This window comes from Megascapheus bottae, chromosome 13 (assembly GCF_031878675.1).
Source record: "Megascapheus bottae isolate mThoBot1 chromosome 13, mThoBot2.hap1, whole genome shotgun sequence".
Classification (NCBI taxonomy): domain Eukaryota; kingdom Metazoa; phylum Chordata; class Mammalia; order Rodentia; family Geomyidae; genus Megascapheus; species Megascapheus bottae.
This window is the reverse complement of record NC_143521.1, coordinates 38,224,833-38,241,240: the sequence shown is the minus strand read 5'-3', so window position 1 is coordinate 38,241,240 and position 16,408 is coordinate 38,224,833. Positions and strand designations below refer to the sequence as shown.

General features: G+C 40.6%; 1 protein-coding gene across 1 annotated transcript in view; it reads left to right on the top strand.

Moving 5' to 3' along the window:
* Window positions 1-16,408, top strand: part of Ube2k (ubiquitin conjugating enzyme E2 K) — a 51,113-nt gene that overhangs the window by 12,295 nt on the left and 22,410 nt on the right. The window contains exon 2 of the mRNA XM_090343697.1: window positions 9,084-9,177. Within this exon, the coding sequence (XP_090199823.1) occupies window positions 9,084-9,177 (94 nt within the window). The remainder of the gene's footprint in view (window positions 1-9,083; window positions 9,178-16,408) is intronic.

Genomic DNA, 16,408 nt, shown 5'->3' with positions numbered 1-16,408 from the left:
TGGCCCTGAAATCTTTTTTAAAAAAATAAAAATCCTTCTTCCCCCACATTGCCAGAAAGCCAGGTGCAAAGTCCTTGAATGTAGGGGGTAATGGTATTCCTAGCATAAATGGAGGGATTAATCTTTAATAGGTACAGAGATATTTACGACAGTGTTAAGCTTTCCTTTGGGATTTGTGGTCTTCACTTAACATGAGACCAATTAATGATAGTTGTGTGTTTTTCTCTAGGTTTGGTCCTTGGGGCCAACACAGGAAGAGTGTTTGGCTTTTATTTTTTTTTTAATTGGGAAGTGAGTTTAGCTTTTACGTACCAGGAAGGAAGAATACATCGGGTTATTATATATTGCAAGAGGATGAGTGTAACAAATGTCTGTGAGATCTAAACTGAATAACAAGGGAAGTGAGGATATTAGTAGAAATGGTTGATAAGGAGAAGCAGATGACATTGGGGACTTAATAGTTCTAAATGTTGGATTTGGGGTACTTGATCTTCAAGAATTTAGGAATCTGAAACATTTAATATCATTTTCTGAGAAGATAAAGTTGAAGATGATGACAAAATGAGATTACAGTGAGAATTTAGTTTGTTAATATTAGGAACACAAAGCAATGTTTTCTGTGAGAATTTAGAAAAATGGACATAGTTGATGAAAAACCACAGTTAATCATCACCATTTAAAAAAATATGCTCGGCGGGGCCGGAGCGAGCGGGGCCTGAGCTAGAAAGGGGGCCTAGCCGGGCCGGAGCGAGCAGGGCCGGAGCGAGCGGGACCAGAAAGAGAAAGGGGCCAAAAAAAAAAAAAATATGCTGGGGGGGGGGGCGGGAGTTTGGCCTAGTGGTTAAAGTGCTTGCCTAGCATGCATGAAGACCCGGGTTCGATTCCTTGGTACCACATACAGAGAAAAAAGCCGGAAGTGGTGCTGAGGCTCAAGTGGTAGAGCTCGCTAGCCTTGAGAAAGTCCAAGGACGGTGCTCAGGCCTTGAGCTCAAGCACAGGACTGGCAAAAAAAAAAAATATGCTCGGTTTAGGGTTTGGAAATCCCAGAACTGGGGTGGCTTTGAACCTCATCTTTTTTTTCTTTTTTTTTGGAAGTTAAACAGTTATTCCTCACCTAGCATCAAGAATCATACTGGCAGGTATGAGAATCATACTGACAGTCGGAGCCTTCCCTAAGATGTGAGTGAGTGACCCCGCCTAATCTTACAGGCTACTTTTATAGGCCACCAGCCATGTGGTTGGGCTTGACCATACACAGGCGGCCAATGGAATCTCAATATACTTGAGTGATGGCTGGGGAAACCACTGACACCTTTGCTGTTTGGGCTGACTTATCTTCTCATTGGGCTTCTGGGGCACTGCTCTGACGACAAAGGAAAGGGAGGGAGCTTCCTGGCAGGCAAAAGAGGGTAGGGTGGGGGAGGAACTCTGCTAACTCCACCTGTGAACCTGAGATCTTTTGATCTCAGCCTCCTGAGTAGCTAGGATTGAGGACAAGCCACCACAGTTATTTATTATTATTAATTTTTTTTTTTTGGCCAGTCCCCAGGCTTAAGTCAGAGTCTAAGCACAGTCCTCGAGCTTTCTCAAGGCTAGAGCTCTCCCACTTGAGCCACAACACCACTTCCGGTTGTTTCTGTGTATGTGGTACCAAGGAATGGAACCTAAGTCTTTGTGCATGTTAGGCAAGCACTCTACCACCAGGCCAAACTCCTGGCTCCACAGTTATTTTTGTGTGGTTTAGGGCCTGAATATTGTCCGCTAGGTTTTCACTTACAGCTGGAGTTCTACCCATTTAGCCACAGCTCCACTTTCACTTTTTTTTGGGGGGGGCAGTCCTTGGCTTGAGCTCAGGGCCTGAGCACTGTCCTTGGACTTTCTCAAGGCTAGGGCAGTACCACTTGAGCCTCAGCATCACTTCCGGCCTTTTTTCTATGTCTGTGGTACCGAGGAATTTAACCTGGGTCTTTGTGCGTGCCAGGCAAGCACTCTACCACTAGACCAAACTCCTGGCCCCACTTTCACTTTTTTTTGGTAGTTAATTGAAAATAAAAGAATTTTTAATGAAGCTAGGTGCCAGTGCCTCAAGGGAACTTTGAACTTTGATAAACTTCATGCATTCAAACAAGGGTACAATTAATATACTAAAAGCATTTTATTTTGCATGAGGATCTGTATGTATAACATCTGTTTAGTATCACTTGTCACTGTATCTGGCTTTTTTATTTTTTAAATGCAGTCCTGGGGTTTCAGCTCAGAGCTTGTTCACTGTCCTACTCTTTTGTGCTCAAGACTAGTTGGAGATAGAAGTCACAGGCTTCGCTGGGCGCTGGTGGCTCATACTTGTAATCCTAGCTACTCAGGGGGCTGAGATCTCAGGATCTCCCTTCAAAGCCAGCCTGGGCATGGAAGTCTTTGAGACTCTTATATCCAGTTAACCTCTAGAGAAAACTGAAAGTGGCTCTGTGGTAGAGCACTAACTTTGAGCTGAAGAGTTCAGGGACAGCACCAGGGCCAGAGTTAAAATGCCCAACGACTGACCAACAACAACAAAAAAAATCACAAGCTTTTCTGCCTCAGGTTTGTGATCCTCAGATCTCAGCCTCTTGACTAGCTGGGAACACAGGTATGAGCCATCAGTGATCTGCCACCGTTACTTTGATTAAAAATTTAAAGCATATAAACACATGTCAAGCTATAATTTTTGATTTTACTGTGTTTATAATATTTCTTAATGTTTTGGTTTGTCATTGTGTTCACATTTATTCTGGATCTTAAGCTAGGCCTCATGTCTCACTTGACTTTTTCTGCTCAAGGATAGCAGTCTACTACTGGAGCAATAGCTCCACTTCAGTTTCCTTCATAGTTAGACTTTGAACACTGCTTTTCGAATCTCAGCCTCCTGAGTACCCAAGATTTACTGAGGTTAGCCACTGGTGTCTAGTTACATTATTATAAATTTGCAGAACTCCTGTTTTGCAAAATTAGATCTGTACTACATCCTTATGATTGGCAGGTGTCATTGATTTCTGTAGATACTTAATTGGAGTCATGTATTTTTATTATTAGTTATAGTATAATGTTAATATGTCTTCAAAGATCCACTTGTATGTGTCTGATTTTCTTTTTTGCCATATTTGTTCATTTAGCTGTCAGTGGATACTTGAATTGCTTCTATCTTTTGGCTATTGTGAGTAGTGTGGTACACAATTATCTATTAGAGATTGCTTTAGTTGTTCTGAACATATACTCTGAAGTAGAATTTCTGGATCATACAATTCTGTTTTCATTTCTTTGAATTGTCAGTGTTTTATATAGTGGTCATCTCATTTTATATCTATGAACAATATACAAAGGTGCCATTTTATTTACTTTGCTCATATTGGCTGTTGTATTTTTATTTTTTTATAATGGATATCCCAGTGGTGTTTCCTCCTTTCTGATCCTGGGACTTGAACTCAGGGCCTAGGTGCTGATCCTGGGCCTCTTTGTGCTCAAGGCTACCACTTGAGCCATAGTGCCACATCCAACCTTTTTTGAGTTATCTTATTAGAGGTGGACTTTACTGCCAGGGTTGGCTTCAGAACTTGATCCTCTGGTCTCATCCTCCTGAGTAGCTAGGGTTACAGGTGCCCAACTTCATTTTGTGGGTTTTTTGTTTTTGTGAGTAATAGGGCTTGAACCTCAGGGCCTGGGTTGCTGTACCTGAGCTTTTGCTCAGTGGTAGAACTCTACCTCTTAGAGCCACAGTGCCACTTCAGGTTTTCTAGTAAGAAATAAGGATCTCCTAGTCCTTACTGTCTGGGTTAGTTTTGAACCATGATCCGTAGGTCTTAGTGTCCTGAGTAGCTAGGATTACAGGCATGAGCAACAGGCACCTTGTCTTTTTCCCCTCCTCTTTTTCCCCTTTTCTTTTTTGGTATTGGAAACCAAATTTTTTCTTGTTGTTATTTCTGGGTCTTACTGTATTTGTTCATTTGTTTTGTTTCTTTATTGTGCTGGCACTGGAGCTTGCATTCAGAGCCTTTTGTTATTACATGGCTTCCCTCCCCCCCCTCCGTCCTGGGGCTTCAGCTCAGGCCTGAGCACTATTCTTGGGCTTTTTCCTCAAGGCTAATGTTCTGCCACTTGAACCACAGCACCACTATGGCTTTTTTTATGTATGTGATACTGAGGAATTGAACACCTGTCTTTGTGCATGCTAAGCAAGTACTCAACTAGGCTAAACTCCTGCCCACTCCTTGTATGTGTGCGTGCGTGCGTGTTTGTTCGTGTGTGTTCTAGGCTGGTGCTATAACACTTGAGCTACAGTTGTACTTTTGGCTTGTTAATTGGAGATAGTCTCAAATTTGTCTGGATTCACTTTCTTGTATGTAATAGACCTTAGTATTTTCTGAAAATAATTCTGATGATAATTATTTTTCTCAAAGAATTGACCTTGAGATATATTGCACGGTTTCCAGAGTTCAAGCCTCATGATAGACAAAAAGTCTCTCTCATGGATTTTCATGCCGGGCTGGCTTTGAACCTCGACCCTCAGATCTTAGCCTCCTGAGTAGCTAGGATTACAGGCGTGAGCCATTGGTGTCCAGCCTAGAATACATTTTTTTTTTTTTTGATAATGTCACCCCTTCCTTTGCTCTTACTCAGTTTTTCCTTCCCATCCCTACCCATAAAGTTGTAATAGTTTGTTTTCCACATAGTGGTCTAAGTGAGTATCACTTGTCGTCGTCGTCTCCCCCTCCTCCCCCCCGTTTCTCTTCTAAAGACATAAATGATTAAGACAGAAAATGAAAAAAAAATCTTCTTGTTTCTATTTACTGGAGTTAATTTTATTTATTTATTTTTGCCAGTTCTGGGGCTTGAACTCGGGCCTGGGCACTGTCCCTGAACTTCTTTTGCTCGGGGCTAGTATTCTACCACTTGAGCCACAGTGCCACTTCCAGCTTTTTCTGTTTATGTGGTACTGAGGAATTGAACCCAGGCCTTCATGCATGGTAGGCAAGCTCTCTACCAATTAAGCCACAGCTCACTTTGTATTGCTGCTTGGCTGTTTTGCTCAGGGATGGTATACTGCCAATTGCACCACTCCTACATTTGTGGCTTTTCTTTGTTTATTGGTGTGTGTGTGTGTGTGGGTCATGGGGCTTGAACTCAACTTGGGTACTGTCCTTGAGTTCTTTAGTTCAAGGCTACCACCCTACCCTTGAGCCAAGCCCCACTTCCTGTTTTCTAGAAGTTAATTGGAAATAAGAGTCTCAGGTCTTTTTGTGCCCGGTCTGGCTTTGAACCTTTATCCTCAGATCTCAGCCTCCTGAGTAGCTAGGATTACAGGTGGGAGCCACCATGCTGGCTTAAGAGACATTTAATTTTGATAATTTACTCTCATAGTAATAACTTGAGATGTTGATATTAGGTGACATGTGCGTTAATAAGTCAAGAAAGTGGCAGAAATAGAATTCAGCTCACATCTATTTGATTCCACAGGCTATACCTTTCCTTGAAGCTCAACGTTTTCATTTTCTGTGCATTAGGTTTCTGAGACTTTAAGCAGAAATTTTAAGATATGTTTGTCAGCATAGGCATTAGTTTTCCATTATGAATACTTGTTAAATGAAAATGTGGAGGTTAAAGGATAATTTACTACTTGATAGAAAATTGAGCTGTGAAAAATCCTTGTGTTTAACTATTTTTAAAATTTTCAGTATTGGAGTCTCCAAACAATGTGTAGGATGTATTTTAGTATCGTTCATCATGATGCGCTTTTAAAAAAAATTGGTTGTAGGACTTGAACTCAGAGCCTGGGTACTGTCCTTGAGCTGCCTTTTTTTTTTTTTTTTTTTTTTTTTTTGGTGGTTGTTGTTTGTGAGGCTTGGAACTCCCTGGGCATGGGTGCTGTCCCAAGCTTCCACCTCCCAGAGCTCAAGACTAGTGCTTTTTTATCACTTTAGCCACCGCTCCACTTCTCGTTTTCTAGTAATTAATTGGAAATAAGAGTCCTGCCCTGGCTGGCTTTGCACTGTGTTTTTCAAATCCTGAGTAGCTAGGATTATATGCTTGGGCCACCAGCACCTAACTTTGAATTGACTTTGTTTGGTAAACTATATATACACAAAGGATGGTTTTTCTGTGGAGGGAAAGTTGTATTTTTTTCCCCTCTGAATTTTAATTTTTGTGATGATGTGTGGACAGAAATAAGAACAGAGGTATCAATAACTTAGCATTTTACTAACAGAGAATTGGGACAGTTCTAGAAAGTACCCTTTCTGATCTTCATTACTGTCTCTTTCCCAAAACTTCAATCAGATCTTGCAGTACTCTTAATATTTTAATATTACTTACTTTCCTTTTACAGTGGAGATTGTGGAAACCATAGAGATTTGAAAGCATTGATAATGATATGCAAGATCTGATCTGATTATTGTTGTATTTAGAACTCCTAACCTTTTTTGGGGGGAAGGGGCAGTGCTGGGACTGGCTTGAACTTAGGGCCTGGGCATTGTCCTTCACACTTTTTGTTCAAGGCTAGTGTTCTGCCACTTGAGCCACAGCACTACTTCCAGCTTTTTCTGAGTATGTGGTGTTGAGGAATGGAACCAGGGCTTCATGCATGCTAGGCGAGCACTCTACCACTAGTCTAGTCTCCCGGCTCCGAATCTTAATGTTTTTTATTCGTGCGTGCGAGCTCACATGCGCTGGGGTGAGGGAAAAGGGGTCATCGTCAGTTGTGGGCTTGAACTCTGGGGCTGGGTGTTGCCCCTGAGGCTAGTTCTTTACCACTCTGAGCCATGGCGCCACTTCTTGTTTTCTGGTGGGTAATTGTGCCGGGGCCAACCGGCAGCAAACCAGGGTTCGCAGATTGGGGTTCCTGAAATAGGGGGCAAGGACTAGGAAGAAATAGAAGAGAGACAGACACACCGGCCGGGATGTCCGCAGTCCAGGACTGCCGTTTATTTTCCACTCCCCTTCTTCCCTTCTCCAGACCCAAGGAACTTCCAGGTGTTACATTCATATGGTAAATCTCAGGTCATTTAAACAGAATAAGGCCAGAAAACAATAAGACAATAAAGCCATTGTCTGATGCAAATCAAGGTACAGTTTGATCCCACTCTGGCTCCCAACATAATTGGATAAGAATCTCATGAAATTTCATGCCCAAGCTGGCTTTGAACCATGATCCTCAGATCTTACCTTCCGGAGTAGCTAGGATTACAAGAATAAGCCACTGGTGCTGATACCAGCAACATTTTATATTCTTTTTTTTTTTTTTTTTTTTTTTGCCAGTCCTGGGCTTGAGCTCAGCGCCTGAGCACTGTCCTTGGACTTTCTCAAGGCTAGAGTTCTACCACTTGAGCCTCGGCACCACTTCCAGCTTTTTGCTATGTATGTGGTACCGAGGAATCGAACTCGGGTCTTCATGCATGCTAGGCAAGCACTTTAACCACTAGGCCAAACTCCCAGCCCCCATTTTTTATTCTTATCTGCATTGGACAACATATATTTTTTTTTTTTTGGTTGTTTCAAGTCCTGGGTGCTCTGCTTGACCTCTTGTTCAAAGCTAACACTGTACCACTTTGAGCTACGATGCCACTTCCAGATTTCTTAATTGGAGATGAGTCTTACAGACTTTTTTTTGCCTTATGCTAGCTTCCAACGAAGTCCTCAGATCTTGAGTTAGGTAGGCTTACAAGTGTGGGCCACCAGCAGCTGGCCATCCAGCCCCTTTTTGTGTCCAATATTTTGGGCTTTTTTTTTTTTTATTGAGTTGATTACAGAGGAGTCACAGTTACATAAGTTAGGTAATGAGTACATTTCTCTTTCAATAGTTTCACCCCTTCTCTTGTTGTCTCCCAGTTTTCCCCTCTTTTTCCTCATCCACAAGTTGTACAATTGATTTTCAGCAGTGTCAAGTGATTACACATCTGCATTTATTCAGCCTTTATCCTTCCATTTCTGTGCTTTCCTATCCCCTCCCAAAAACAAACAAGCTGTGTTGGTTATTTTTGAGGTTTGATTTCCATGTATGTCTGGGTCACCTGAATTATAACAGCCCTAATTGTATCTCCCTGATCCTAGGGATGGCAAGCATGTACCACTGTTACGTCTAGTCTTTTATTGAAAATCCATACAATTCTAGAGCTGTCCTTATATCATGATCCTAAATGGCTTGTTTTTGGTTGGTTGTAGTCCTTCAGGTGTTGTGGCTTCTCCCTGAGCTTTTGTGCTCAATGCTAGTGTGGTACTTTTCTGAACCACTGTTCTACTTCTAGTTTTCTGGTGGTTAATTGGAGATAAGAGCTTGCTGGGGCTTCAAACTGTGATCCTCAGATCGTACCTTCTTGACAAGCTAGGATCATAGGCATGAGTCACCATTGCCCAGCTGCCAATTTTTGTTGTTGTTGTTGTTGCTAGTCCTGGGGCTTGAACTCAGGGCCTGGGCACTGTCCTTGGGCTTTCTCAAGGCTAGTGGTCTACCACTTGAGCTGCTTCTGGCTTTTTCTGTGTATGTGGTACCGTGGAATTAAACCCAGGGCTTCATGCATGCTAGGCAAGAACTCTGCCACTGGCCTTGCTAAATGTTTTTTTACTAACCAAATTTTCCTGATGGGGTATACAGAACTCCAAAGAGCCTGGGGATAGAGTATTTTAATGGCCAGTTGCACAGGAGTAAATCTATCACTTTATATCTAATATGTGGAGCCAAACATAAAATAAGTTCTCTTCTATTTCACATTATAACATTCCTCTATGAAGGCATCTCCAGTGTTACAGTTGCCTGCCTAAGGAAGTGTGAGAGGCATTGAGTTCAAACCCCAGAACCTGAAAAAAATTTTTAAAAATCAGATTTTTCTGTAGAACCATTAAGCTATTGTAGGTATTGTTCAAAGTGGGATTATTTTATGAAAAAAATCAAAGCTAAAGTTTCTTGTTTCCTAATTTATATATTAAAACTTAGCTAAGTTTTAATTTTTAGTACAGTAGATAAACATGAAAAGGGGTTTTACAATTTTTATATATAATATTTTAAAACAGGCTTTTTTCTTGCTGATATAACTAACATTTATTTTCTGTTTATTTTTAAGACGAGCAAAAATCAAATTAAAGTAGATCTTGTAGATGAGAATTTTACAGAATTAAGAGGAGAAATAGCAGGACCTCCAGACACACCATATGAAGGCAAGTACTTTTTTTCTGTATCAAAGTATTGTGCGTATTAGAAATTATCTAAACCATTAAATCAGAATAATCTTGAGCATCTATAAACTACATGAAGGGTAACTTAGAATGTACTGTAGTTTTAAAAAACTAATAAATTAAGGCACCTAAACTGAACTAAGTATTCTTACTGAATTTTAGATAATATATTTTTTCCCCAAATAGGTTTAGTAGAACCAAGTTATAGGTCATGTCATATAGGTTAAATTTAATAATATAAAACATAGAATGTTGTCTCTACTTTTAATAAACAATAGACTCAATTACCTTCATATGGTATTTATAACCAATCTTGCCTTAAATTTCTGACTAATGCTTTTATTCTTGAAGCATCTCTCCATTTGTCAAGTAGCATTTCATTTGATAATATATTCATGCAGATATAGCCTAAATACTTACTTGTCTTTATTTAAGAAAGTTTAAGTGGTCATTTTAAGATGTATGAAAAGGAAAGAATCTTTGAACTTAATTTTCACAAATTTTTCTATCTACTGTAAACTTTGGAATTGGTACAATATAGAAACTTCAACAGCATCTTAATTTATTAGGCAAAGCTTCATAAATGGATACTACCCTAAATTTTGTGAACAAAGGTTCTTTGCATATAAGTATACAAATATTTGCTTAAGAGAATGCATATAGCAAAATATGTGGTAGCTCTTAACTTTGCAAAAGCCTTACTCGTTTTCTCACTTGGTTTTTACAATCAATTTTGAGGTAAGTACTGTTATCAATACAGATAAAGCAAATTAAGTTCATAGAAATTAATTTGGCTGAGGTTAGGAAATTGAAGTGGCAGAACTAGGATTTAAATAATAATTTTTGCCTTCAAGGCTACGCTTTTAATAATTTTCTGCTTTTATGTAAATCAGGATTGACTGAAGTTTAGATCTCCTGGCTATGACTGTGTTGAATGTGGATGGTTTCCATAATTCTTTATTTTTTTTTCTTGCCAGTCTTGGGACTTGAACTCAAGGCCTGGGCCCTGTCCTTGGAGCTTCTTTTGCTTAAAGCTAGCATTATACCACTTGAGTCACAAGTGCCCCTTTCGCTTTTATTGTTTATGTACCACTAAGGAAAAAACCCAGGGCTTCATGCAAGCTATGCGAGCACACTATCTCTATGACACATTCCCAGCCCTGGTTTCCATAATTCTAAAATATTTTTTATCAAAGGACAAACTTTTTTTTTGATCAGTCATGGGACTTGAACTCTGGGCCTGGGTACTGTTCCTGAGCTCTTCAGCTCAAGGCTATTACCCTACTCTTGAACTAAGCCCTACTTCCCATTTTCTTGAGGTTAATTGGGGATGAGTCTCAGGTCCTTTTGTGCCCAAGCTGGCTTTGAACCTTGATCCTCAAATCTCAGCCTCCTGAGTAGATAGGATTACAGGCATGACCCACCACTTCCAGCCCAGCTTTTTTCCATGTATGTGTTACTGAGAAATCGAACCCTGAACCCCAGTCTTCGTGCATGCTAGGTAGGCAAGCACTTAACCACTCTGAGCTTCATTTCTGGCTTTTTGGTTAGTCGGAGATAAGAGTCTCATGGTCTTTTCTGCTCTAACTGGCTGTGAACTTCAGTCCCCAACTCTTATTCTCCTGAGTAGCTGAGATTACAAATATAAGCTATTGTTACCCAACCAACCATCTTGACTTTGGATTGTTTTTTAGTTCTTTATTTTTGGTGGTTAATCGGGGATGAGTCTCATGGACTTTGCTGTCCCAGCTGGCTTAAAAATTTAGCCTTAGATCTCAGCCTCCTGACTAGCTAGAATTATAGGTGTGAGCCCTTAGTTCGTAATAACTTTTTTATCTTTCTTTCTTTTTTTTTTTTTTTTTTTTTGCCAGTTCTGGGCTTGAGCTTAGGGCCTTTCTCAAGGCTAGAGCTCTACCACTTGAGTCTCAGCACCACTTCTGGCTTTTTTTCCCTATGTATGTGGTACTCAGGAACTGAACCCATGTCTTTGTGCATGCTAGTCAAGCACTCTACCACTAGGCCAAACTCCCGGCCACTGAGTAATAACTTTATAGTAGTTCTTTATCAGAGCCATTTAGCCCATACCTCCTATATGCAAAACCTGGTGTAGTTGTTTTTATGGATATTTATATTATTTAGCTCTTTTAATAAGTAAAGGCCTTTTGTTAATCCTTTAAAAAAAAGTGCTTTTCTTAATATCAATGTCCTATTTTGATTCACCAGTCTCTTTAAATGGCAGGTATTGTAATTGTTCTTTTCTTAAAGCCAAGAAGGAAGCTGTAGCTCAAGTGGTATGAGTGTTGGTCTTGAGCAAAAAAAAGCTCAGATACAATGCTCAGTCCCTGAGTTAAAGTCCTAGACCAGCACACACATAGAAAAAAATACTTTTTTTTGGCAGTGAGGAGGGATAGCACCCAAGACCTCATGAATGTGGGCAAGCTACATAATTATTCTTGGATTACTTTTAAGTTATTTAGATGCATTTTGACAAAAACTTCCAGGGAGGTCTGACATTGTAACTCAAGTGGTAAGAGCCCAAGTCCCTGAGCTCAACCTCCATTTATCACCAAAAGTACACTAGGGTAATAGTAGGGATACTTTTTTTTTTCCTTTTTTTGGTCAGTTACAGGGCTTGAACTCTGGGCCTGGGCACTGTCCCCGAGCTCTTCAGCTCAATGCTACCTGCTTATCTCTTGATCCACTGCGTCACTTCTGGTTTTCTAGTAGCTAATTGGAGATGAGTCTCAAAGTCTTTAGTGCCCAGGGCTGGCTTTGAACCGAGATCCTCAGATCTCAGCCTTCTGGGTGAGGGACTTGAACTCAGGGCCTGGGCACAGTCCCTGAACTATTCCTGCTCAAGACTAGGTATCACTCCACCACTTGAGCCACAGCACCACTCTGGCCTTTTCTGTTTGTGTTTTTGAACCTTGATCCTTAAATCTCAGCCTCCTGAGTAGCTAGGATTACAGGCATGAGCCACTACACCTAGCTTCCAATAGATTTTTCTGAGCTAAGTAGATAGGTAGAATATTAATTTCCTGCTCACCAAATCTTTTAAGTTAGATGAGTTTTTAGTTTTTTTTTTTTTTTTTTTTTTTTTTTTGCTGCTTCTGGACCTTGATTTCTGGAGCCTAGGAGTTTTTCCTAAACTTTTGTGCTGAAGGCTAACCCTTTACTACTTACAGCTCCACTTCTTGCTTTTTTATTTTATCTATTTATTTTTGTGGTTAATACCCATGCCTATGCATTTGAGTAGCATATCTGACAGTAGATAAATTTTTTAAAATAATACTTGTTTTGAAAATAATTTAGGTAAAAATACCATATTTTTTCTTGGATAGAAACATTTAAGTGTTTTTCAGCTAATTTATTTCTCACCTATCCCCGCCCCATCCTCACCCCCAGCCTATTACTTGTATGTCTTTCTATCCCAGCCCCTTGAGCTCTCTTGCTCTCTGCTGGTGCCCTTCCACTTGAACCATGCCTCCTCCAGTTTGGGTTGTTGCTTTTGTTTTGTTTTGTTTTGTTTTTGCCAGTCCTTGGCTTGAGCTCAGGGCCTAAGCACTGTCCTTGGACTTTCTCAAGGCTAGAGCTCTACCACTTGAGCCTCAGCACCATTTCCGTTTTTTTCCCCTATGAATGTGGTACCAAGGAATTGAACCCAGGTCTTTGTGCATGCTAGGCAAGCACTCTACCACTAGGCCAAACTCCCAGCCCTGTTGCTGGTTATTTTGGTGATGGAGTCATGTGGAGTTTTCTGCACATGCAGGCATCAGACTGTAAATTTCCAAGACTCAGTCACCGGCAGCTGTCTTCTGGTTTTCTGGTTCCTTTTAATTGTCAGGTCTTTTTTTTTTTTTTGAACTCTGGCCCTGAGTACTGTGCCTGAGTTTTTTTTTTTGCTCAAGGTTGCTATTATATGACTTGAGCCACAGTGCCATTTCTGATTTTCTGGTGGTTAATCGGAAATAAAAGTCTTCCGTACCCATTGTGGTTTTTAACTGTGATCCCCAGATCTCAGCCTCCTGAGTAGCTAGGATTATAGCATGAGCCACTGGGGCCCTGCTGCACTTTATTAATTCTTTTTTTTTTTTTTTTTTGCCAGTTCTGGGCTTGAGCTCAGGGCCTGAGCACTGTCCTTGGATTTTCTTAAGGCTAGAGCTCTACCACTTGAGCCTCAGCACCACTTCTGGCTTTTTTCTGTGTATGTGGTACCGAGGAATCGAACCCGGGTCTTCATGCATGCTAGGCAAGCACTTTAACCACTAGGCCAAACTCCCGGCCCCTTCTTTATTAATTCTTATTCTGTTCTTTTTATTGTAAAATCGTTGCATGTAGGAAAAGTGACGTTCATTTAACATTAAACTTTGTGTTTTTTTTGTGTTGCTAGTCCTGGGCCTTGAACTCAGGGCCTAGGCACTGTCCTTGGGCTTTCTGAAGGCTAGCACTCTACTGTTTAAGCCACAGCACTACTTCTCACTTTTTCTGAGGACTCTTTGAATGCAGGGCTTTGTGCATGCTAATAAGCAAGCATTCTACCACTAGGTCATGTTCCCGTCTGAGCATTAACAATTTTTAAGTGGAAGCATGACTAAAATATTTGTTTATTGCAGAGGTTTTGCCTGTGTGTGTGTGTGTGTGTCTGTGTTTATGTAGGCATGTATACACACACAAACTGCTTGAGGATTGAACCTGAGGACATTGCAAATTCTGGGCATATGCTCCATTTTTGAGTTATTCCTTGTATTCTATTTGTTCTTTTTGTTTTTGGTAGAAAAGTAATAGTGGTTGAAAGCAATAGAAATTTACATGTGGAGGATAAACTGTCATGAGTAAGCCATTTAGAGGTGAATTAGCATGGAAAATTTGCTATATTGTATGCTATTTAACTCAGCTTTTATTTATATGTGTATATATTTTTTTACTAGGCCTGGGGCTTGAACTCAGGCACTGTCCTTAGACACTTTACTTAAGGCTAGTGCTTTTCAACTTGTGCCACAGCACCACAGCTAGCTTTTTCTGAGTATGTGGTACCAAGGAGTCAAACCCAGGGCTTCCTTCAAGCTAGGCAAACACTGTACCACTAAGCTATGTTCTTGGCCCCTCGTGTGTGTGTGTGTGTGTGTGTGTGTGTGTGTGTGTGTGTGTGTGTGTGTGTGTGTGTGTATTTTTTTTTTGACAGTCCTGGGGTTTGAGTTCTGGGCCTTGATGCTATCCCTGAACTCTTCATGTTTAGCCACCAATTTTCTGGTGGTTAATTGGAGATGAATCTCAAGGACTTTTGTGCTTGGGCTAGCTTTGATTTGAACTTCTCAGATCTCAGCCTTCTTTGTAGCTAGGATTTACAGGCATGAGCCACCCCACTACTCCTGGTTTTCCAGGTTTTTTTTTCTGGAAATTATTTTAATTTTAATTTGTACAAGTGCCTGAAATGTTCTGAGTAGTTTATTGGAGATGAACATCGCACAGACTGGCTGGCTTTGAACTATGATCATCAGATTTCATCCTCCTAAAATAGGCATGAGCCACTGGTGCCTGGCTATGTTGTTTCTTCTTCCCCTCTTCCCCACTTCTCCCTTCCTTCTCTCTGTCTCCTTTTTTGTTGTAGTTGTTCCTATCCTTGGGTTTGAACTCAGCCTGTGCACTGTCCTTGGGCTTTCTTGGTGGGGGGTAGCAATATTTTCTTTTTATTTTAATATATTTTAGGAAACCATTTCCAGATAATAGTAGGAAGCTCCAATTCCACAAATTTAGCGTTTTGTGATGGCTAGAACAACAGTCAACACCAGACTTGAACAGTTAGCTACAGCTCAAACATCCTTCAAAATGAACTATCATAACAGTAAGACATGTAAACCAGCGCTTAACAAATGACAACCACTTGGGAAATGACTTAATCATTCTTGTTGAATTTCACATTTCATTAAACATCTTATACATTTCCTGGTAATATGCTTTAAACAAACCTCCCTTAAAGAATTATACCAATGAATTATAAATATTCAACATCAACCAGGAGTTTAGCCTAGTGGTAGAGTGCATGCCTAGCATGTACGAAGACCCAGGTTTGATTCCTCTGTACCACATACATAGAAAAAAGCCAGAAATGGTGCTGAGGCTCAAGTGGTAGAGCTCTAAACTTGAGAAGAAGAACCCAAGGACAGTGCTCAGGCCCTGAGCCCAAGCCCAAGCCTGGCAAAATAAATAAATAAAAAGAAACTATTTTAAAAAATAAAAATATTCAACAAGAACAGTTCCCTGAGCTTTTTTTTTTTTCTAAATGCTATCACTATCACATGAGGCATAGCTGTATTTCTACCTGTTTTGATGCTTAATTGAAGATGAGTCTCATGAACCATTTGGCTTCAGACTAAGATTTCCAGAGCTCCTGAGCAGCTAGAATTATAGTCACCTAGAAAATAAATGGTTTCTTTTTTACTATTCCACTCCCCCCCCCCCTCTTATTCTGATCCTGGGGCCAACACTCAGAGCCTGCACACTGTCCTTTTGCTGTTTTGCTTCAGGCTAGAGCACTACCACGTAAACTACACCTCCAGTTTAACTTTTTACTAGTTGATTAGAGGTACAAGTCTCACAGACTTTGCTGTCTCACAGCAAGTCTCACATTCTGGCTTCAACCACTCTCCTCAGATCTCAGTCTTCTGGGTAGCTATGATTAGAGGTGTGAGCCAGCAGCACCTGGCAAGGTTTATGAATTTGTAATATCGAAAGCCAGTCATTGGGTTGAGTATCACATCAAGGTCCATCTATTAGGCTAGTGCTCTACTACTATTCCAAGTTCACGCATCTCATTCAGCCTGGGAACCTCTTCTAGCTGAGCACAATGGCATGTTGCTTATAGTTCTTCCTGTTTGGGGAAATGAGTGGTCAGGAGAACTTGAATCCCAGGGGTTTAAGGCCAGCCAGGGAAAATAGCAAGGTCATTAGATGAGAAAATCCTCCACATGTATTCCCCCTCCCCTCCCTTGTGCTATCCATGGACTTGAATTCAGGGCCTGGGTATTATAACTCAGCATTTGTGCTCAAGCCTTGCACTCTATTTCCAGCCCACATCTCCCCCCCCCCCATCTCTGAAATAGCAAATAATAGCAAAGGCTGTTGAATATAACATAACAATTCCTTAAGCATATTATTCTAATTACTCTTAAGAAGAAGAGTTCTACAGTGAAGAAATATTCTACTCTTAGAAGTG